General features: G+C 39.7%; 2 protein-coding genes across 2 annotated transcripts; both read left to right on the top strand.

Annotated features, from left to right (window-relative positions):
* Positions 1-1737: 1737 nt before the first annotated feature.
* Positions 1738-13515, top strand: LOC117982883 (arylsulfatase I). Its single transcript, XM_034969318.2, has 12 exons — positions 1738-1988; positions 3349-3508; positions 4172-4331; positions 5459-5553; positions 5700-5767; positions 7024-7177; positions 7593-7750; positions 8145-8293; positions 9342-9484; positions 10841-10991; positions 11765-11881; positions 12744-13515. The coding sequence occupies exons 1-12, from the start codon at positions 1893-1895 to the stop codon at positions 12913-12915; spliced, it is 1623 nt and encodes a 540-aa protein (XP_034825209.1). The 5' UTR covers positions 1738-1892; the 3' UTR covers positions 12916-13515.
* A 2695-nt stretch (positions 13516-16210) lies between these two features.
* csw (protein tyrosine phosphatase non-receptor type corkscrew) lies at positions 16211-24051 on the top strand. Its single transcript, XM_034969304.2, has 2 exons — positions 16211-16503; positions 18028-24051. Exon 2 carries the CDS (start codon positions 18138-18140, stop codon positions 20037-20039), a length of 1902 nt encoding a protein of 633 aa, XP_034825195.1. The 5' UTR covers positions 16211-16503; positions 18028-18137; the 3' UTR covers positions 20040-24051.
* The last annotated feature ends 1054 nt before the right edge of the window (positions 24052-25105 follow it).

The raw sequence follows: 25105 nt of genomic DNA, 5'->3' as shown, positions 1-25105 counted from the left end.
AGGAATATAGTATTCATGTATGTATTATTCGGTAATCGGTAGTCGACGTTTGTTTTATTTCGGCAACGTATGAAGGGTACAAGCAACGGACTGTAATTTACATTGATAATAAAATAAATATTTCCTACACAATTCTTTTATTTATACCCACTGGCCAACGAACGAACAAAACGAGCCAAGCGATAAAAGGTCAAAGGTGAAAATTTGGATTCAAAGTTAACAAGTTCTGCCTTGTGCAATCATTTTGCTTATGATGGTCAAAGTGTTGAAATACGGGACCTTATAATTTGCAGTTGAAAAAACTAGCCACTACAATATAGATAGTCTCCAAGCTTTTTAACCTAAGGGGCCACACTGATTCCAAAGTACCAAGATTGAGTCTAGAAACATTTGACTTACTTACTTAAGCTAAGTATTGTTTTGTGTGATTTCCCTATAAAATCGTCAATCGAAAGACGTCTAATGCTGGATATGGGTCTCTTGTAGGGACTTCCACACGCTACGGTCTTGTGCCACCTGAATCAAGCGGCTCCCTGCGACTCGCTTGATGTCTCCGCCCACCTAGGAGGGGGTCTTCCAGTGCGAGGTCGCCATTTCAACACCTTGGGACCCCAACATCTATATCGGTTTTTTGAACTATGTGCCTTGCCCATTGCCACTTCAGCCTCGCAACCCACTGAGTTGGGACAACCCTCCACCTCCCATGGCCTCACCAACCTCTCGATTATATGGGCCGAATCGCGGGAGGGCACCCGTTCGGTACTTGCTCTTGGCGTTTTCCCGGGGCGTCTTCTGACTCCCTACAAATTATTTTATGTCTCCTTGTCCCTTATGCTCATTCATCTTTTGGGGGCTAGACATCACTAGCAAAGCTGAAATCCCCGCTGCTGCTCCTCCGTGGTGCCGGCCTGCAACCCGCTGAACTGTTGGTTACTCTACGGATTTTTGATTTGTTCACGTAGATAAACTCCAAGCATTACTCTCTCCATGCCCGCTGAATGAGTCTGTGTTTCTTATGAGGCCCATAGTTAGCGACCAAGTCTTGGATGGATCCATATATCATCACTGGCCTGGCAACAAGCACTGTTCGAAGACAACTGTGCTTCAAGCACATAAAATACTGGTACTGCAGTTTGGAGGCCGCTGGTCTAGACCAATAAGACAGTTAGTAGATCAAAATCATCATCATGATCAACCAATCGCCGGCTCACTACAGAGCACGGGTCTCCTCTGAGAGAGAAGGTTTTTGACCATAGTCTACCAAGTTGGCATGTGCGGATTGGTAGACTTCACACACCTTGGAGAACATTATGGAGAACATTATAATTTTTTCTTAAATAAATATATTATTATTATTATTAACTCTCAGGTATGCCAGTTTCCTCACGATGTTTTCCTTCACCGTTAAAGCAAGTGACATTTAATTACTCAAAACGCACATAACTCCGAAAAGTTAGAGGTGCGTGCCCGGGATCGAACCGCCCGACCTCCGATTAGAAGGCGGACGTCCTAACCACTAGGCTATCGCAGCTTTCACAGCAGCGTTAGTAGATACGCTGGCACAAATAAACCTACATACAAACAAACTGCTCCGTCCGCGGGAAAAATGAATGATTGTTTCCGGAATAGACGTGATGAGAACATCGTCTTGAGTCTACTCATTCGTAACGAGCCTATAACAAGAACTTAACGGCCAAGCTGACATTGACACAGATAGTACAAACAGTCAGTAAATACGTTGCGTCTGCGCAACACATGGTACACGGAGCACATCACCTATAGTAATAAATCCAAATGTGATCGATAAATCATACCTACCTACTTATATATTTGTTTATTTAAACTTAACTGAATTCCTAGAGTTTTTGATCACTTAGATAATTTTTACGGATATGTCGTTAAATCTTTTTTATTTATGTTTTGTGCTAGTCGTGTGTGAGTGCCAAAAAATACCTCCAAATATTGTATTAATTGTTGCTGATGATTTGGTGAGTGATTTTACATTATTTTGCTTGCTTTTTGTTTTGTTAAAATGTGCAAATTATTTCTAAGATTTTTAACTGAACCAATTTTGAAAATTCTTTCACCAGTAGAAAGCTATACCTAGCTAGTAATTCCTGAGTGACATAAGCTATTTTCAAAAAATTAGAGATCCCTACGAAAATTGTAGCTACCCGTGCGAAGCCGGGCCGGGTCGCTAGTCATAGATAGGGACAAAAAGGAAATTGGGAAAATAACATCTTTGGATAGGTAGGTCTATAATTACTCTATGCATTGCTTTGTATTAGGTAGTGAGATCATATTTTAATGTAGATAACGGGTACCTACATACCACGATTAATTTGGTGTTTTTATTTGTCGATATTTCAACCCAATTGTACTAGTCGTGGCGTGGTCCACGCATGTACCCGTTATCTACATTAAAATATTTCGTTAAACCACGAAATAAGGTTAAAATCATTAGGTAGATAGATAGATCTGTCTGTGCCACAAAAATATTATTTGAATATGTAGGTGCACCTTATCTGAATGTTATGTTTTTGATAAATAATAAATGGCTCATTTTCCTGCTTATAGGTATTAATATGGTATTGATAGACAACAATGTAATCAATAGGATAAAATTATACCTATGTTAGTAACTACCTACTACCTACCTACTTACAAATTGCCTTTATCTTGCAATCAATCAATCAATCAGCCTGTTTGCGTCCACTGCTGGACATAGGCATTCCCAAGAGCACGCCACCACACACCACCCTCCGCCTTCCTCGTCCACCCACTTCCCGCTATCATGCAAAAACCTCTGTTTTTCTTTTTACATACTCTTTACCTTCAATGAATATTGACTATAGATCTAATGTTCCCAAAAAACTAGGCCAGTTTTGATGCTGTTTTGGTGCTAGCTGGTAATCGTGGCTTCAATTTCCTGTTATGTTTTATAACTGTATTAAGTACTTAACTCTGCTCATAAAAGAGTGAAGTTATCTTGGCAGAACTTACTAAGTAGTTAGCATAGGTACATACCTACATAACTTGTAAGTTGCTTGTAAGTAAGCGGCTTTCGTTATCTACGAGCTAATTTTATGAGTCTTTGCTACGAGTAGGTACCTACGTAGCTACCTAAGTTATAGCTATTAAGTAACTGTAAACTAATTTATGGATGTTTACACCGAGCACCTCTGCATTCTTTTACATACTGTCTTAATATAGCGGATTCGCACTCATAAGGACTCACCTACCTATTTAATAGTATATAATCTTCTTTTTAGTAGGTAGGTACCTACCTATAAACTTATAATATCAATAATTAGATAGCTAGCTACATTATTGAGTTTTCCCTTCTAGGGTTGGAACGATGTGGGCTTCCACGGCTCGAACCAGATCCCGACACCGAACATTGACGCCCTCGCAGCGTCGGGTCTCATGCTGCACAACTACTACGTCACGCCCATATGTACACCCTCCAGAGCCGCGCTCATGACCGGCAAATACCCGATACACACTGGCGAGTAAATTCTGTTTGTTTATACGCCGAACATCGACTACACTGCATTATCACTTACCACGAGGTGAAATCGCAGTCAAGGGCTACCTTGTATTGGAATAAAAAGTGAGTGCGAAGTGTCTTACAATACTGCCCATGGGAGGCGCATATTTGTTTTCTTTTCGGCAAAATGTATGAGTCGACGCATGCTCTAAACGTGTCGCTTGCATTCGGTGCCCTACAGTCCTGCGCCCGTGTACACTGCACACCCTGCACCATAGGTAAAGCCGCCTCTGATAAACATGCCACACAAACACTCAGTCGTACGCGCAACCGTGCCGTGCAGTGCGAGTAAATCCGAGTTTTGGCCTTTGGCTGTACACCCTCCAGCAAGCAGCGCTCATGACCGGCAAATACCCGATACACAGTAGCGAGTAACGTCCTATTTGTTTATACGCCGAACATGACTAAAAATATTCCTCTCATACCCTCCAAAGAAGCTTTTTAAAGCTTGATATGGAGGTACGACGGTAATGCAACGGATGAGATTTTAACCATCGACCTTCGGACTTCACTTCATTCCTTGACCGTTATACTATTGAGGATTGTATACTTAACTAAACATAATATGATTTTATTTCGATTTTAGTAACTTCAATAAAACTTTATTTTATTCGCTTTTAGGCATGCAACACACCGTGCTATTCGGCGCGGAGCCTCGTGGTCTGCCGCTGACGGAGAAGCTTCTGCCAGAACACCTCAAGGATCTAGGATACAGAACTCACTTAGTGGGGAAATGGCATCTCGGCTCCTACAAGAAAGAATATCTGCCTATGAATAGAGGGTGTGTAAAATTTCTACCTAACATTTTCCGGTATTTTATCACATAATACCAAGCTGTGGACGTCAGAGCTTCCGAGATGATCGAGCGGTTTAATGACAAACAAGCATGTAGATTTTTGCTTGAGTCAAGCATGTTCACCATTTACAACGTTTGCTTGATGCTTGAATCAAGTATTTACGTGCTAGACAGTGATTGAAGCGATTTTATATTTATGCTTGACGCTACGTTCGGACCGTGTTCGAGAAATGAGAATAGTAGATAGGTACCGTTCGCTGGCTCAAGCTGCTTGACGAGCGCATCAAGCTGCTTGAGCAAGCAAAACAAAACTACTTGCTTGCCATCAAACCGATTGACCGTCTTGGAAGCCCTTCAATAAGCGCCACCACTCGCCTTCTTCATCCTGCCCATCGATAATAAATGACAAGGTATGGCCAAGCGAACAAAATTTTTCACGGTTTTGGAACCAAATAAATCAGCGCCACCTCTTAGATACTAATGCACGACCCGTTTGAAATCCAGACGTCACTGAGGTTGCATTGGTGCTAAAGCACCACTGAGTCCGTGCCATTTTGTTTGCTCAATAGCCCCGTCCATACGAAGTACTTCAGTACCCTTCTTATAAATGCGAAAGTGTGTTTGTTTGTTGGTTTATTGGTTTGTTGGTTTGTTGGTTTGTCCTTCAATCACGTCGCAACGGTGCAACGGATTGACGTGATTTTTGGCATGGGTATAGATAAAGACCTGCAGAGTGACATAGGCTACTTTTTATCCCGGAAAATAAAAGAGTTCCCACGGGATTTTTAAAAAACCTAATTCCACGCAGATGAAGTCGCGGGCATCAGCTAGTAATACTTATATAAGTCAATGATCCAGCCCCTTCCCGCCACTCCGTACACTACTCTTGAGTCTATACGGTCTCCACTCTAACTCCTTCATAGCTCCTTCCCAATGCCACTTCAATAGCTAATGTTTTAGAGTAGTATCACAGCAATCTATGCTGTGCTCACAAATAAGTCTAGCCAGTGCTTTTTAGAGCGGTCAGTCAGTTCAAGGTTAATAAGGCGAAGAAATCAATCGACCATTAAACATAATCAGGGTGGAATTAATGTTTGGTTTTCTTTCGTTAGATTCGACAGCCACGTTGGATTCTGGACGGGCAAGATCGACATGTACGACCACACCAACCAGGAAAAAGGGCAATGGGGCTTTGATTTCAGACGAGGTAACTTTGCTGCTGTTTGCCCACTAACTGCCGTGACGTCACTGAATTCTGATGTAGTTTCTAATTTTCGCCTACCGGACGAAGCCGGCCTATGTATTATACCTATTTTGTGGACATCTAAATGCAAAGTTACAACATGTTTCCAGGGTTTTCGGTAGCCCATGATCTCTTCGGTGAATACGCGACCGACATCTACACGAAGGAAGCTGTCAAGGTTACAATTTTCAGTTAATTTTACTAGACTAGCTAATGCCGGCTTGTGTTCGCGTGGATTTAGGTTTTTGAAATTTCCATCCATCTCCAGAAGCTATCTCGCATATAAACGCTTACAACCCAGGCACGCTTGTTCCGCTACATTGCTGTCTAGCTCGGAATGTAATGTCATATAAGCTTATAGAGATTGTATGGGGACCAGTAGTGCCGCGACAGGACTGTGACAGCTGGTGACAGCACTGTTGCAGCGTGGTTCGGAATCATACCTTAAAGAAGAAAAATGTTGATTGTGCTGAGGTCGTGCCAAAAGGTCAGAGGCATCAATGCGGCACCAAACTGTTACCGCACACTTCCGACAAAGCCATAGAATGATTTTACGATAAGACCATCCTTTGTATGGGTATGTATTGTATGTGGTTGTATCACGGGACAAAGCTGCGTAGGGACATATCTATCAAATCGGTGATAGAATATACAACTGCCGAACCTTATCGCTTAGTACATCGATAGGTTGCACTGAACGACCCACCATCATCATCATCATCATGATCAACCTATCACTGGCCCACTACTAATTCTCCGCTCAGAATGAGAACGGTTCAGGCCATAGTCCGCCACGCTGACCCAGTGCGGAGCGGCAGACTTAACACACCTTTGAGAACATTATGAAGAACTCTCAGACATGCAGATATTTGATTGCTCGAATCGCACTATAACCCAAAAAGTTGATGGAGGTGCGTGACCGGGATCGAACCTCCCGACCTTCCGAATAGGAGGTGGATGTCTTTACTACTATAGTTGACTAGGCCATCACGGTTAGACTAAAAAAACCGGCCAAGTGCAGACTCGCGCACTGAGGGTTCCGTACTAGTTACTAAAATCGTATTTTATCGTCATTTTGCACGATAAATCAAAAACGAACTAATATACATAAAAATAAATAAAAATTTTTTTTAGAATGTACAAGCAAAGCCCTTTCGTATGACACCCCACTTGGTAATAATCTTACTTTGAAAGTTGAAAATAGCAATATTTCTTCATGAAAACATTTTAATTTTTTTCTTGTAATGTAACCACAAATTCACGGTTTTCAGATTTTTCTCCTCGTGTCTCCTATAAGACCTACCTTCCTGCCAAATTTCATGATTCTAGGTCAACGAGAAGTACTCTATAGGTTTCTTGACAGACAACAAAGTGATCCTATAAGGGTTCCTTTTTTCCTTTTGAGGTACGGAACCTTAAAAATATTATTTTCAGGTAATAAATAGCCACAACAAAAGCGAGCCGCTGTTTCTGATGGTGGCTCACTCAGCGGTGCACAGCGGCAACCCGAGTGAATTTATCCGCGCTCCGGACGGCTTGGTCGCTAACTTCACTCGCATTGAAAACTTTCAGAGACGGAAATTTGCTGGTGAGCTAGTACTTTATCATTATTACTATATACAACATGGGGTTATTCAAGGGGCGGACCAACAAATTCCTAAAAGGCCGGCAACGCATCGGCGGTTCCTCTGGTGCTGCAAATGTACATGGGCGGCGGTAATCACCTAACATCAGGTGACCCGCCTGCTCGTTTTCTCGCTATCTCTATCAAAAAAAAATCTAAAGTAGGTACCTAAACAAGTACAAAAAATGAACAATTGAAAAAATGAACATCTGTTCATTTTTTCACTTGTTAATTTTTTAGAACCTTCATCAATAGATACTTAGTTACTATTAGGTAGATATTTTTTCTTATAGAAATAGGTAAGTACCTATTTATTTTCTTTCATCTTCTTTACTAACAAACTTACCTTCTCGATACTCATGATAATTTTTTTCAACAGCCGTATTGACGAAACTGGATGAGTCAGTCGGCAAAGTGGTGGAAGCCCTGGAAGCAAGAGGTCTGCTAGAGAACAGTATCGTCATCTTCACCACAGACAACGGCGGTCCTGCTGAGGGGTTCAATGATAATGCAGCATCTAATTATCCTTTAAGAGGGGTGAGTATTACTTCCTCACCAAAAATCCATCTCTACTCTAAAACCCGTTGGATCTAGCAGCCTTCTGTCCTGCGCCTGACGAGGCTACTTCAGCTTGCTGTGACAGGTCTCTAGGGTGGACAACCCACCACCTCCCATGGCCTCCAACCTCGCGGTTATATAGGCCGAAAGGCGGGAGGGCACCCGTTCGGCACTTATGTAAATTATTGCAGTTCTAATTTGATTGACCCGAAATTCCGCTTTAGTTTCAGTGGAAACGCACGTGGTACTTAAGTATCTAGGTACGCCAACAAATGAATTAAAAAAATAACAAAAGACAATAGTGCTTGGGACTATCGACCTATCGGATTTCAGTCCTTTCTTTGAGCTATTGAAACTTTTCAAATTATTGTAGGTCAAAAATACTCTGTGGGAAGGTGGAGTGAGAGGCGCGGGATTGATGTGGAGCCCGCTGATCGCTAAGAAGCCCCGCGTGGCCACACAGAGGTTCCACCTGGTGGACTGGCTGCCCACTCTCCTGAGCGCCGCGGGAGCCAATGTGAGGTAAACAGTAGTTACCTCGATTCCGAAAAACCTGCATGAATCCTTATCACAATCGCAATTGTTGTGATTGGCTGAATTTATGGTATTTTTGTTGCAACAATGCATTGTAACCAATAGCGAAAGAGTGTCGGCTAATCAGAAATGATTACAATCGTCACACTGTAGCTCCCATTTACCTGCAGAGCAGTTTCAAAATAAGCGAAAAGTTACTTGTTACGTATAATGCAAGGCTGTAAATTTGTTATTTTGTCGCGAGAGTTTGTATTGAATTCCGAGCCAGCGAAGGATTTCGGTCGTGGTGTTTAAAAATAGAATCCTAAGCGTAGCGAGAAATTCAAAGGCTCGAACGCAAATAAATTTGCAGCCGGGCGAAACAGGTAGCATGTCTCTTGGCGAAACACACAACTTATCATCTCCTACAGCGAAGAAAACGCTACAAGACGCCAGTACCGTGGAGGATTCAATAAGAAGTTTCTATACCTATATTAAATGCATATTAAACAAGCAGTGATAGCCTAGTAGAAGCAGTGATAGCCTAGTGGTTAGGACGTACGCCTTCTAATCGGAGGTCGCGGGTTCGATCCCGGGCACACACCTCTAACTATTCGGAATTATGTGCGTTTTAATTAATTAAATATCACTTGCTTTAACGGTGAAGGAAAATATCGTGAGGAAACCTGCATGCCTGAGAGTTCTCCATAATGTTCTCAAAGGTGTGTGAAGTCTACCAATCCGTACTGGCCAGCGTGGTAGACTATGGCCAAAAACCCTTCTCACTCTGAAAGGATACCCGTGCTCTGTAGTGAGCCGGTGATGGGTTGATCATGATGATGATGATATATTAATAGGGCGCAAGTTAGACCGTGAAGGAGGTTCTAATGTAGCTATCATTCAGTGTCTAACACTGAGTTAGTGAATCATACGGTCTGAGAAGAGCCCACAACAAACTAAGTCGGGTAAACCATGTAGCAACTGGGTAGCCATGATTGGCTAATGGGGAATTTCTGGGAGTACGTATGCAAGAAATTGACGAATTGATTTCTTTCAGCACATTAGCTAACGTAGATGGAGTAGACCAATGGGAGACTCTGTCAAATGATCTCGGGCCGCGCAGAACAAGTATTGTTCATAACATTGACGGTATTTTGGGGAGCGCTTCAATAACGGTCGGAAAATGGAAATTGCACAAAGGTAACTTTACAATAGATATATTATATTCTTTTATATATCTTCTCTTCTTTTTTGCAAGGTACCTTTAAGTCAAGAGTGAATTGGCATCTTCTATATAGGCAAGCGCGCTCCATCTTAGGCTCATGCCTCTTCATCACTTGCTAGCAGGTCTGAACCGTCTGATTGCAGCCAAGCTAGTTTTTTTTAAATTACCTATAGACTATTAGTGGGGAAAGTAGGGTCTGTAAATTTTAAAAAAAACCGGCCAAGTGCGAGTCAGGCTCGCGCAACGAGGGTTCCGTAATTCAGTCGTATTTTTTCGACATTTTGCACGATAATTAAAAACCTATGATGCGTAAAAATAAATAAAAATCAGTTTTAGAATGCACAGGTGAAGCCCTTTCATATGATACCCCACTTGATATAGTTATCTTACTTAGAAAATTGAAAATACTAATTATTAGTTTATGACCACAAATTAATTTTTTTTGTGTGATGTAACCACAAATTCACGGTTTTCAGATTTTTCCCCTAATGCTAGCTATAAGACCCACCTTCCTGCCTTTCATGATTCTAGGTTAACGGGAAGTACCCTGCAGGTTTCTTGACAGACAGACAACAAAGTGATCCTATAAGGGTTCCGTTTTTCCTTTTGAGGTACGGAACCCTAAAAAGTCTGTTTCTTCGAATTCGCCAAGTGTGCTATGGTTATTGTCTTAAGGAGTCCCTATACTTAATAACCTTCTCGTATATTGAGATGTTCTGTAGGTACGTGGCCGAAAGTTATCTACATCGGCCTTTAGAATGACATTTCGGCTTTGTAGAGCGTTGAGGTCGATGTACATTACTTTCGGCCGCTAACTGTACTTACCTTCGTATTATTTTGCTCTGATGTTATTGTATTTCGACACTCAAATTCTATCAACCAAGTTACGTAAGCGGCAACCAGAAGGATTTTTGAAGGAAACAAAGATAGGCTTTTACTAAATTTATTCTTAAATCTTTACATTTTAACTTAACCTAGCGTCTGCACTCTGCACCGAGGTTAGATGCAGAGTTTTACATTAAATCTAATCTAATCTAACCTAACTAAGAGACTGCGTCGAGGTGTGACGACAGACTGCCCCTCTTCACATCTCTCACTTGGTTTAAATACCTTAATATTAAAATATAGCTAAATCCCAATTAGTTGCGGAGTCACGTATGGCAATGAGGTAGTTTCTTGCTGACGGAGCGCTAGACTCCATGACCTAGTGACTTAGCCTTCAAAGATGGTTTGCTGCGTAAGTGATTTGAACTAGGTTATCGTTAGGATATGTAACAACCATGAAAGAAATATCATACTAACCGTACCTACAGATCTTTGAAATGCTTAAGGTACCAACTACGGAGGTGCCTGGGACTACTGGTACGGACCGAGCGGGCGAGAGGGCGGCTATGACGTCACTCTGCTACAGACGTCACTTGCCGGGTGCGCCATCAGTAGGATGGGCCTCATGCCTGACAACGAGAAGGTTCTGGAGCTCAGGTAATATGAAAACACTCATTAGCATTTTTGTCTTATTAGAACTTCGCTTGTGTGTCTTGATACGACAAGTGTTTTCGTTTTTTTTTTATTATTTTTTTACGTAGATATGAAGAAAAGTTTCGGTAGCATGCTCGCCAGCGCTCTTCATACAAAGGTCTAACCAATCGACTCAAAGTCGAAATCAAATTTGACTATTGACCAATCGAATTCAATCAAATGTAAGCCTGTCCTAGAAACTAATAGGATCTGTGTCTCTATGGTTGGCAACTTAAACATACCTATCTAGTTTTAAAATTAAACGGCTTCTAAGATTTAGTACGTAACTCCTTAAGGTAGTAGAGGTACCTATGTTTAAACGCAACATAATTAAGTACCTACACATAGTTAGGTAATATAATATTAACGCAGACGACGGTCTATTATCTAGGGCGGGAAAGTCTCGTCGCGTCATCTTAATTGGTACTACTTACTTCATACTACTTTGTACGCAGTACCAGGCAGTACCGTACGCGGCCGAAAGTAATGTACCTTTAGAAGGAGATAGCAGACTCGTAGAGCGTTGACCCTGTCGTTGAGACTGACAAAACGTCATGTAGGTGACAGACACAACGTTCTACAAAACCGAAATGTCATTCGACAGGCTGATGTACATTACTTTCCTCCGCGTACTAAGTACGGTACGTTCCTTCGTCCTTCGTATGAGTAATACTTAGTTTTAACTCCTACGAAAGTTGCTGTAGGTATAGTATGCTTTCACAAAAATTGTTTTGCAGACAGGCAGCTACAATAAAGTGCGATATGAAAAATCAGATTAAATGCAACGCGATGAAAGCGCCGTGCTTGTTCAACATCGAGGAAGATCCCTGCGAGACCAAAAATCTCGCTGACGAGTAAGTTTTAAAAAGTTTACGGGTACGGTCTGAACGTTAGCGGGACTAAGGTTATAGTACTGATGATTATTGATAAGATACCACAAAAAAAACCGGACAAGTGCGATTTAGGCTCGCGCAACGAGGGTTCCGTACTATAGTCGTATTTTTTGACATTTTGCACGATAAATCAAAAACTATGAAGGAAAAAAATAAATGAAAATCTGTTTTAGAATGCACAGATGGAGACCTTTCATATGATACCCCACTTGATATAGTTATCTTATTTCGAAGATTGAAAATACTAATTATTAGTTAATGACCACAATTTAATTTATTTTTTGTATGATTTAACCACAAATTCACGATTTTCAGACTTTTCCCCGAATGTGTGCTATGAGACCTATCTACCTACCAAATTTCATGATTCTAGGTCAACGGGAAGTACCCTGTAGGTTTCTTGGCAGACCGACAGACAGACAGTCAAGAAAATGATCTTATAAGGGTTCCGTTTTTCCTTTTAAGGTACGTAACCCTAAAAACACGAAAGAATCCTGTAAGTATTTTTTAAAAGGTCAAAATATATCCTACTAATATTATAAATGTGAAAGTGTGGATGTTTGTTACTCAATCACGCAAAAACAGTTGAACGGATTTGGATGAAATTTGGCATGGAGATAGATTATACCCTGGATTAATACATAGGCTAGTTTCTATCCAGGAAAACCAAAAAGAGTTCCCGTGGGATTTTGAAAAATGTAAATCCACACGGACGAAGAGAAGTTTTTTGTTGTGGTAATAGTAATCATCAGTACTACCACCTCCGTTCAAACGCGCAATCACCAGAGATTTTTGGCTGTCTACGAAAACCTTCTTTTTTCAGAGAGCCAACAGTGCTAGCAGAACTACTCGAGGAATTGGCCAAAGTGAACCTAACTGCCGTACCGCCCAACAACAAACCCCTAGATCCTATAGGGAACCCCATGTATTGGGGGTATGTTTTCACCAATTTCGGCGATTACAAAATCCGTCCACTAAAATATGTCGAATATTGAAATATTCGGTTTTCTAAGTCAAAGAATTAATATTAAATCGTCCTAAAAAGTGGGCAAAATCATAACTAAATTGTTCATTCTTTGACGAATTCATTTTATCTAAGCCATGCAAACTTACCTCAAGAACGTTCCAATAAAATCCATATCCATACTAATTATAAATTTGAAAGTGTGTCTGTCTGTTTGTCTGCTAGCCTTTCACGGCCCATCCGTTCAACCGATTTTAACGAAATTTGGCACAGCGATAGCTTGCATCCCGGGGAAGGATATAGGCTACTTTTTCTCCCGGAAAATTAAAGAGTTTCCACGGGATATTCAAAAACCTAAATCCACGCGGGCATCAGCTAGTATAAAATAAGCATAGTCCGCGACAGGTTAAGATGACAATCGGGGTATGAGGCGGGGGGACACCCCGCACGTCATCCGCGCTCGCTCGCACCAGGTTAGCGCGGGGGTTGTGCGGGGTGTTCCCTCTCCGATTGCCATTACAACCTGTCGCGACTCGCGTACTTATTGATGTCATTAATTATGTCGTCACTACATGCCTTTTTAGTCATAGACTTAAGTAGGTATAAAAAATAAACCATATTTTTATTTTAAGCGTAGTAGTTTTTTTAATTTTTGGCCTTATAAGTCCCACAAATTGCTATTGCGTCCTCGTACACACAAAATATGAGTTTGTGAAGCTGCGAACACAAACCCGGGTAAGTACGAGTCGGACTCGCATACTTAGTAGGGTGAGATCTTGGTGAGATCTGTGGATCTATAGAGCGCACTCTGACTTTGCTTAGACTTTAAGACAGAGTTAAAACAAGACAGATGTAGGTACCTACCTATATATGCTCTCAACGGATCCACCACGGATCAAAGAATTATAAAACGGCTATACGGCTCTGGATACTAGCTAGTATTCCGATCTACATTATTTTAATCTCATCAAGAATTACCTACAGTAGAAACAGATAACATTGATGTACATGAACGCGGGTTTTAGGATGCCACTAAAAAGTTTTGTTTGACATGTTTCTAAAGTTACCTGCAGGGCGATTGTCTAAAACCTGCATCAATCATTATTACAATCTCAATTGTTCTGATTGGCTGAATTTGTGCGATTCTTGTTGCAACAATGCATTGTGGCCAATAGTGAGCGAGCATTAACCAATCAGAGATGATTGCGATCGTGACATTGTAGCTGTCAAACAACCGCGGTAGGGCCACTGATGGTTACCTGTCACACATGCTCGTCGCCACAGAAAAAAAAGCTGATATTTTGAAGATTAAAAAAGTATAATATTATGTTCCCATATATTATAGTTAACAAAACTGAAAAACCGATCGAACAATTATTATTTATTCAGTACCGGTTGTTACGGTTTCTGTACCGTAGTGATGAAACCACTAGCACCAAACAAAACCATGCGGAACCATATAGAAATGAGGTTTTAATAACTAATAATTATTAATAAAAATAAATAACTTCATTTTCTTTATTCAATTTTGACAGCATGCATAAACAAATGACGCAACTGCTTCGTTTCGATCGTTTTGCAATATAGCTTGATTTGGATTTATTTATATGAAAAGTATATTTTAGTACCTACCCATCTTATTAAAATGTTGTGTCCAGAAGGTGAGCAGTTACAAAATGAAACTATACCAAAAGAAGAAAAGGACATGTGTAGTAAGAAAAACAAAAAACAACCCATAGAAGGCTTGGCTAATAATACTAATTTTGATATACATTCATACAAAAATCCAAAGACTTGGAAAAAATCGATTACAAACTTTTTTCGCAATCAACTTCGATCGACAAAATCAAATGAAGTAAGGACCTCTGCCTCTCTTCCGATTCCTAATGTATCCTATCTATTTAGAGTAGGTAGACTGATCGTAAATTCTGCATGACCTTGAACGAATTTTCTGCCATTAAAAAAGCTCTGGAATTGTTACCGAATTACGGCTCGGCTATAGTCTGCTGACGGTCGGCTAAGTAACCAGTTCTAATTTGAAGACTTAGCAGTTTATTTAATTTAAAATGATAGGTAGGTACTTACTAGGTATTGCATTAGGTACATTATTATTAATTGTTAAACTCGATTACGTAAATGTTTAATTTATTAAGTACCTACCTAGGTAAGCATCGTGATTTCGTGAGTAGGTAGTTAATTGAAGATGGAAGAATGTACATATGTAATGTAAAAATTATCTAAAATTACTTTTAGGGCGACAGACCTTCGGTCAGCAACGAAAATTTTGAAGAAAAAGAAATGAGGCCAGAGCAAAAGTGGCAATCTTTGGGTAAGGTGTTCCGGCGTCAAAGTTTTGCCGAACATTGGCAAAAGCCATCGAGCCAACAAGGAGAATCCTCAACTCAAAATAAACGCCACGCTGTTAGGAAAGTGATCTCTAGCTATTTTGGGAAATCTCAAAAATGTACAATTGATGCAAATGAAAAGTAGTTTGATCTATAATAAAATTCATTTTATTAGATGTCTTTTGAATAATTTACATGCTACTAATTTAATAAAGTCTTAATTTATTTGTAACGTTTAAACAAGTATCAGTTTCTCTGCTTGCTGCAGAGATATTTTCCTTTATTTCTCTATGTTGCTGAATCTGTTGCAATTCAAAAAATAACGGAACTTGTCACACCATTGACGATTGACGGTATACATTCGTGACCTTGTTCATGACCGACGAATATTAGGTAGGTACCTATACTACGAGGCCACGGTAGCACTACACGGTAGGTATATCTATGGTAACTAGGTAGTAGTGATAGGTAGATAGATACTAACCTAGGCAATTTGGATTTTGACGGACTCTTGTCCAAGGTTTAAAATCGTACTTTTGACATGAAATTTAACACAAAAAGTTAATATGGCGTATATATATAAATTCACTGCTTCCTACTTCCATGTCCAGTTAGCACCTGTGTCGTGGATCGTACCATTTTGTGTACCTATGGGCCGAGCCAGGATTGAACCATGAATGATGATGATGAAATGGATCATGCGGAGTGCCTCCTGGCCTGAGTGCCCTCGAGAGCGAAAGACTGAAAGACCGGACCACAGTGTCTTTCTTGAAGTACAATAGCCAATAGCAACTCCGCACAAAAAACTGCCAATGTCATTGCAACACAGACCATGCAGACGGTAATCATTCATCCAAGTTGCAGACCCTGTGGGCCTGTCAATTTTATACAATGGTCTGTGGGTCTGTGCCTTGGATGGTCTGTGCCATGTCTGTGCTGTCAATCTTTGACACCAAATTGTGTGATTGTGACATTATTGAATATTGACATTTCTGCAGGCCGTGTAATGAAGGGAAATTAATTTTTAGACTTTCTGTTTTAAATGGTGTTTAGACTTATTAATTTATTTAAAGTTTTTATTTAACGATGCACCAACTCTTCATTCTATGATTTGTATTTACTTCTACGTTCATGTGCACCATTTTACTCGTGAATACGCCCTTGAACACAGCAATACAAAAAGTCTAAAGTCAGCATAGCAACAATACTCGAGTAGATTTAATTCCTATTTTGAGGAAGATACTGATAGAACGCTGCAGCGGTGCCTTTAGGAGGTATGAAGTGTTAATAATTACAACTATAGTGCATGTATAAAAATCTTCAATACCTATGACCATAGTACTATTATGTCTCTTCTTATTATGCATACCTATGCATAGCTACTATATCGAATATTATACAAAGTACATGATATTTTATTAACTACTACTTTGTATTGTAGTAAATTAATATTGCATTTGAGTGACTTTAAGGATATATTAGATATGTTTAATTAGTTTATTACAAACAATGTTATATTTAATATGATTATCCTGTATGTATTTCTACTTGCAATAATAGGAAACTTCTTTGCACATTAAATAAAAAACAAATTTTTGTACTCACTAATCATTGCATTTATGCAGCAAGAGTTTTCAGTGGATATCATTGCTGGAGACCTATTTTCAGCCGTCTGCATGTAAAGGCTGATGTATAAGTGGTGGAAGTCAGTTTATTTAAAAAAATTAAGTACATATATAATATGTATGGATTGCATATTTCAGCTTATGTGATAATATTATATTTAGGTTTACTACAATGTGTTACATTGTGGCCAATCAAAACCAATATAAACATTAAACACATCTCACACTCTGAGTACGGTGGTTAGTGTCATAATATAGTATGAATAGAACTATATTATGACACTAACCACCGTACTCAGAGTCTCTTACTTAAGATTGAGTCAAAACGAGACAGATTTATGTGAGAGATATAGCTCTGTCTCATTTTAACTAAACTTAAGTAATGATTAAGCAACTCTGAGTATGGCTGTATGAGAAGTAACTTGACATATTCACTTACCTACAGGCTAATTAATAAGGTAATAACTAACATCCAAACAAACAATGAGCCGAGGCAAGGGACAGGGATAAAGCTAAGTGAACTTTATCTCTACTATTGGCAGCAGGTAGAACTGTCAACACAACAAATGCAGCCTAATCTATACTTCTAAATATATAAAAGGAGACTGACTGACTGACTGATCTATCAATGCACAGCTCAAACTACTGGACCGATCGGGTTGAAATTTGGCATACAGATAGCTATTATGACATAGGCATCCACTAAGAAAGGATTTTTAAAAATTCAACGCCTAAGGGGATGAAATAAGATTTTGAAATTTGTGTAGTCCATGCGGACAAAGTCGCAAGCATAAGCTAGTAGTATTATAAAATGTGAAAGTTTGAATGTTTGAAGAATGAAGGAAACCAATTTAGCTGGAAATGGTGATAGATAGGGTATACCCTGGATAACAACATAGGCTACTTTAAAAAAACCTATTTAACACGAGGTAACCAAGTAGTCACGAACGTCATCTAGTGAGTACCTATATAAATATAATCGTTGTGATGTTTTACTTTTAACCACTAGCCATTCATTATTGGACATAGGTCTCTTGCAAGGATCTCCTCAGAACATTGTTTTCTCTGTTGCATAAATACAATAATTAGTACATTATTATTTATTATATAAACTCCTTAATATTAAAAAGGCCTTGCGGCAAAATAGTTGACGAAATAAAATCTCCCTTGCAGATGAGTGCTGAACGCTTATGGAGATTTAAGCTGAAAGAAGACAAAATATTATTCTGATAAAATTAGTTATAGGTTAAGTAAGTATTGAGTGGTGCTTTTGGTAGTGTAAGATGATAACGCGGCGATGGTTCCACCCAGCACTGAACGGGGTGGACGCGGAGAAGCTGCTGCTGGAGCGCGGCCGCGACGGCTACTTCCTCGCGCGCCCCAGCATGAGCAACAAGGGAGACTTCACACTGTCGGTCCGCAGAGGCTCGGAGGTGACTCACATCAAAATCCAGAATAATGGCGAATTCCTCGACCTCTACGGGGGTGAAAAGTTCGCGACGCTATCCGAGCTAGTGCAGTTCTACATGGACAACCAGGGTCAACTTCGCGAGAAAAACGGAAACGTCATTCGGTTGAAGACGCCGCTCAATTGCGCCGATCCTACCACTGAAAGGTGGTATCACGGACAGCTCACCGCCAAGGAAGCAGAGAGAATCATGCTCGAGAATGGAAAGAACGGTTCGTTTCTCGTGAGAGAATCGCAGAGGCAACCTGGCGACTTCGTGCTGTCGGTGCGGATGCGGGACAGAGTGACGCATGTTATAATTAGGCGAAAAGACAATAAATACGACGTCGGCGGCGGCCTGCAGTTCGACGACCTCGTCAGCCTCGTGGAGCACTACCGCAACTACCCCATGGTGGAGACGACGGGCGACGTCTTGAGGCTCATCCAGCCCTTCAACGCCACGCGCATCCAGGTGCAACACTTCCACACGCGAGTCAAACAGCTGCAGAAGGAAAACGAGGGACCCATCGAGAGCATGGCGTACAAACAGGGCTTCTGGGAAGAGTTCGAAACGTTGCAGATGATGGAAAACTTGCAACTCTTCGACAGGATGGAAGGTTCGAAACCGGAGAACATAAGGAAGAACCGATACAAGAACATCATACCTTTCGATCACACGCGAGTCATCCTCCGAGACATCCCCCCGGACGCCCCGCCGGGTTCCGACTACATTAACGCTAATTATATTCGTTGCGACTTCATAGATTCCAATTCCGAGTCGCAAGACTTAAACGGGAGCAACGAGAACAGTGCGCCGCATACGAAAGACGGTACATCGTCCAAAAACAAGGATAAATCTTCCCCGACACATACGAGTGTCATAATTATAGAGGAACAACCGAAAGAGCATTCGAAAGGTTACGGGAACGGCACTCATAAACTTTTACCGCCGTTCGAGCCGAGCGTTCTGCGCAGCAATCCGAACTACGTCAACACGACCATCCCTAAAACGACGGAAACCGTCGAAAACGGAGGACCAGATAAGGTGTATAATAAGATTTACATCGCGACCCAAGGTTGCCTCTCCACTACTATTTACCAGTTCTGGTCCATGATATGGCAGGAGGACGTGCGCATCATCATAATGACGACCAAAGAGATCGAGCGCGGCAAGGTCAAGTGCGAGCGCTACTGGCCCGAGCTGAACAAGACGGAGGTGATAAAGAAGTACACCATCTTCAACGAGTCGGAGTCGTCGACGCAGGACTACACGCTGAGGCGGTTCGTCGTGACCAAGAAGGACGAACCGAACGCGAAGCGGACGATCTATCATTTCCACTTCACCGCGTGGCCGGACCACGGCGTGCCGTCGGAGCCGGGCCGCGTGCTCAACATCCTGCTGGACGTCAACTACCGGCTGCAGCAGATCATGACGCACAGCGAGCCGCCCGGCCAGGCCGTGGTGTGCGTGCACTGCTCGGCCGGCATCGGCCGCACCGGCACCTTCATCGTCATCGACATGATTCTGGACCAGATACGCAAGGAGGGCTTCGACTGCGAGATAGACATTCACCGCACCGTGCAGATGGTCCGCGACCAGCGATCCGGCATGGTGCAGAACGAAGCCCAGTACAAATTTATCTACATGGCCTTGTTAGAGTTTATCGAAACCGAAAAGCAGAGGGTGGGCTTGGTGGCTCTGAACCCGACGCAGGCGATGGAGTCCTTGCGAATTTGATTAAAATCATTTTTGTACATTTCGGGAAAGGAAAAAATCTTTTTAAACGCTTTATCTATCAATCGAAAATATTGTAGGGGGCGAGTAGACACAAAGGTCCCCAACGGTAGTGTCGTAACGACTTGTTAGATTTGTTAGGTGTAATTTTCGAATCTATGCGGTTTAATAATTTCATTATTATAAATTTATTGATAATAATTGCAATACATGATATATAATATATATTTCTATACTTACAGAATTACTAATGTGAAGTTTGAAAAAGATGTTGACTGTATATGTTCGAAATAATCTCACTCTGTAAGGCTTAGGGCTCCGTACTCGAAGAATGCCAGCGGAACCGTATCGCTAAGGGCGGATACGCACTCATCCAACCTGAACTAGTCGAAGTAATCTTAGAAATACTTGTATGGTAGTTTACGCACTACATCCGACTTCCATCATCCGATTTCTCTCCATCATCTGTGAGAATATCTCGGATGTGTCTCGGATTCAAATCGGACACATGACATAGGTAGATATGTCAAAGATGTGCACTGAATAGCTTGAATTTGGATCAGACATCGGATTATTGCATAAGCGATATCCGGATTCGGTCTGAGTTTTTTACATCCGTATTTTCACGGACTCTGATTGGATGAGTTTGTAACCGCTCTAAGCGTCCGCTGTATCTTGTTAACCATAATAGGTAGAGAAGTGAAATTTTAGTAGTGTGTATTTCTATCGCCGCGCCCCGCTACAACACAATAAAATTTTCAAAATGACCGCCATGTATATTAAAAAGTGTTAAGTATTTCTTGTTCGATGGTACGGAGCCCTTTGTGTGCGAGTCGGACTCTCACTTGACCAACTTTAATGAGTACAGAACCTTTTTTTAGAAGGAATTTTGCTCTAAGGACTCTTGAAGTTAGACTTTCAGCGTAACCGTCGAAGTAGTTTGCATTGAGCCCTATGGGATGCAGCTCGAGCAGCGCCCTGAAGTGCTTACCCTTATGTCCAATACGATTGAATTCTCACGGTGCTTACATAACTGGGTAGGAACTTTTAAGACTTTTTTGTATCAATCAATCACAATAAGGAATATGCGTGTGGTTTTCTAGTTATTTTTTTCGTCCCCAAATCCTAATTTGTCCTGACATTAAATCGCAACCATTACTTTTAATTTAGTTCATTTTTAATTGCATTGATCATTATTTAAAAAGTGCAAAATAAGCGAGCGAAATTTAAATTTACAATACGCATCACCATTGGTCGAATCGGAACGTGACGTCACGATTCACGTTTTCAAATTTTTCTTATGTAATACTGTCACGTGACAGATGACTGACGTGAATCGTGACGTCATTCAAAGCCCCGCGTAAAATGGCGGCGTATGAACAGATCAAATTTTAGCAATGTTTTAAATATTACTTTAAAAAAAAATTTGAGCATTTCAAACAATGGGGCTGATTCTCTTGTACACAATCTCTAAGCTAAACTAAATTAACAGGTCTAAATCTAGTGTTATCCTTTTCCGCAAGCAACATTATGAAAGGGATAGCACGTGTCATTTTAGTTTAGTTTAGAGATTGTGTACAACGGAATTAGCCACAATACTTATATTTTTTACTATGTTATAATTTATAACAATGTAAAAAGTGAATTAAAATTATAAAATAATTACATGCGCATATTCCCTATTGAATGACGAAATTTCTCAGTTCAAACCAATGCATGGCATGCTATTTAACGAAAGCGAGTCATCCTTTCAATAGACTTGAACCGTCTTTAGGCTTAGTGCATCTCACCGACGACGTTGATAGAATTCGACCGTCGACTTTAGGGTCTTAGGGTTCAAATACTATTAAAGTTGGAGATATCCTTAGAAAATCTTATAGGATTGCGGACGCTCGGATTTCTACGGTTCCTGTAGATATTTGAAACCTTAGCTTACAAAAACCGAGTGCATGCCATCATTGGTTTTAAACGAAAATCTGTTAGTGCATCCCAATATTTGAATTCCTACCTGTGTAGCGAGTTTAACGTGGTTGAGATTTTAACTATAAAATTTTAGATTATTAAAAAGGATTTTATCAGTGTTGACTCACATTGCTTACGGAGCGATGTATTTACTTGTTCTAAAGGAGACTTCATAGATCTTTTTATTACATGACTGCCCAAAAAAAGAGTGTAATGTTTTAAGATGTATGTGAGTTTCTTTATTTCACCATAACTTCTAAATACCTACTTGAACAGATTTGGTGTGTACGGACTTTAAGAATCCTTGCATAGTCCCGAACGACCTGGTTATAATTTTTTGTAAAAAATCAATATGGCGGCTGTAAGGAGCCTTTTAAAATGTGAAAAAGTCTTTAGTTCATTTTTTAGCAGGGCAGTCGTGTTTTAAATCTTATTTTAAGGTTTGTTGTTGATGGTAACTATAACAAATGTGCGTCTTATTTTTTGAGATTAAGACTTTTTTTCTACACGGAATGATCGTATCTAGTGCCGCCAATGTGAGTTGGCGATAATTATACCGACTTATCTATGAAACAGAGACCTGATAAAAGTTTCAAATAGTTGCTTTAAAATTGTACTACATGAAGCCTGATAAATGGAGAATAGGCTTCAAAGTGATCTCGAATCGATTTTGAATTAGACAGATTTTGTATATTGTATTTTTTTTATGGGGACAATTGTTTAATGACGTCACATGTAAATAGATAAAAATACCTACACAACTCTAGACAGTGAATAATGAGGGTAGAACACAACTTTCTAACTATAAACGTCACAATAGGCAATATCAAATGACAAACCCATCTTCCGGTTCCTGTAGATTTATTTGGAATAAGTGACGTTATTATTGAATGGTCCTTTATGCCATTAACTGTTATAGAAAACAACAGAAAATCTTGAAAATAATTGTTCATAGAAAACAGAACCATGTTCAATATATACATCGACAAAATATCTCATGTCAGCTGACAACAAATTAGGTATTAGGTTATAAAATTATAGTGGCGTAAATATTTTTCTATTATTGGTAGAATTTTGTTACAAAGTTGGTAGGATATAGTTGCAAAGGAAAATTTTACTTATTATATCTTTCGGCCACATTACCTACCTACCTCCAAATTAAATATTTTAAAATGATTCTGATATATTATATTAATGTAATATGTTGAGTTATATTATTAGGTAGTATTTCAATGTCTCTACCACAAAACAAATTTTTTAAAGAATCAAAATCATTGATAAAAATCTACTCTTAATTTATCTACGTAATAAGTTTTTTAATATATTTTGCATATTATTATAAAATTGAGGTGCTTATATTATTACTTATTATATGAATTTGTCCCTGATTCGCCTTAGGCGTTGGTGCGATATTTTTTAAGAAATTTATTTTCTATTTGAATAGGTATGTAGGTAGATGTTTGGATCAATTGAGCAATCATTGGCGAAAGTGTGTTTGTTTGTTGGTTTTTCCTTCAATCACGCCACAAGGGAGGAACGGATCGGCGTGATTTTTTACATGGATATAGTTAAAGACCTGAAAAGTGATATAGGCTACTTTTTATCCGGGGAAATCAAGAGTTCGCACGGGATTTTAAAAATCTGAATCCTCGTGGATGAAGTAGTGGGCATCAACTAATAAATAATTAATATAAAAAATTATGATTTGAAGTAAGTATTCCATAAATATTATTTTTTAACTATTTATCATTATTTTCAAGATATGATAAGCGATTTCGTGATTTTGCGTTCATTTATGATAAATAATTACGTAATTTTGTTTTTAATAAACAGCACTGACGAAATAAGATTTCAAACAATGGCTAATCTGATTGCTCAAATGATTCAATATTATTTTACGTTGTTGGCATTTTATTTATAAAATATATTCCAATTTGTAAAGCTGAGCTTAAGTATATTGCATGGAGATAATAGGGAGAACCAATTTGTTATCTGCAAAAGATATATGTTGTGTTATATAATATAATAATGAATAAAATGTGATATTGTACAATTATAACATGTTTCTCATTTGTACACGCTATTGCTAACTACCTTTTTACCTAAAACATTTACAGTACGCAGTAGAAAGTAATGTACATTGGCCTTTAGAATGACATTTCAGCTTAGTAGGGCGTTGTCTCTGTCACTCATACCTATATAACAAAAAAAATGAATAAGTAGGTATGCCAAAATGGTTTTCACCAAAAATACTTAATGGTTCCCAACTTCCCGCGACAGTTTCTCTGTAGCTTCTATGGTTTTAGATTTCCCCATACTGTTCCAGTTCAAAAAACACTATATTTTATTTTATCAGTTTGGTGTGATAGTATGACATTTTAAAATGTTACCAACGTTAATAGAATTCGAGTGTCGAAACACAATAACGTCAGATTAAAATGGACCTGAAAGTTCTTGATTTAAAGTATAAAATTTAGTACTGCCGATATTAATTTCAAAATGATTCCGCTTGGAGCGCTGGCTGTAGATGTATGAACGAACTTAAGTTGTAAAACAAGGCAGTTAAGGTTTTTTACACTATAGGTAGTGTTTCGACGTTTTAATGCTATACCAAGCAACGTTTGGTTAGAACAATTTACAATCTCATACTAAGCATACGAAACTGATAAAATATAATACATGTATTTTATACTACTGCATGGCCTAAATTCGCACTTCAGTAACGCTTATCCGTGACTTAACACCGTACAAAAACAGGTTAGGTCACACAAGCTATAAAGTAATATACAGTAGGTAACCGGCAGAAAATATTGTAGGTACATCGACCTTTAGAAAGAGGTTTCGGCTTCGTTGTCGCTGTCACTCATACCTATGTGACGTTTTGTTGGTCTCAGCGATTGAGACAACGCTCTACGAAACTGCTGTCTCTATCTAAAGGTCGATGTACAATATTATGATAGGTACTTGTAGACTTGAGCAAGTCAGCCCATTATTGCACTGCTAAATCAAACTCGTTCAGTAATGTATGTCACTAATTACTTACTATAGTCCGCGACAGGTCGAGGTGGCAATCGGGCACTCGCCCGCGCCGGTTTAGCGCAGGGGCT

This window comes from Maniola hyperantus, chromosome 6, assembly GCF_902806685.2.
Source record: "Maniola hyperantus chromosome 6, iAphHyp1.2, whole genome shotgun sequence".
NCBI lineage: Eukaryota > Metazoa > Arthropoda > Insecta > Lepidoptera > Nymphalidae > Maniola > Maniola hyperantus.
Note: the sequence above shows the minus strand (reverse complement) of the source record. Positions and strands in the feature narration are given on the sequence as shown.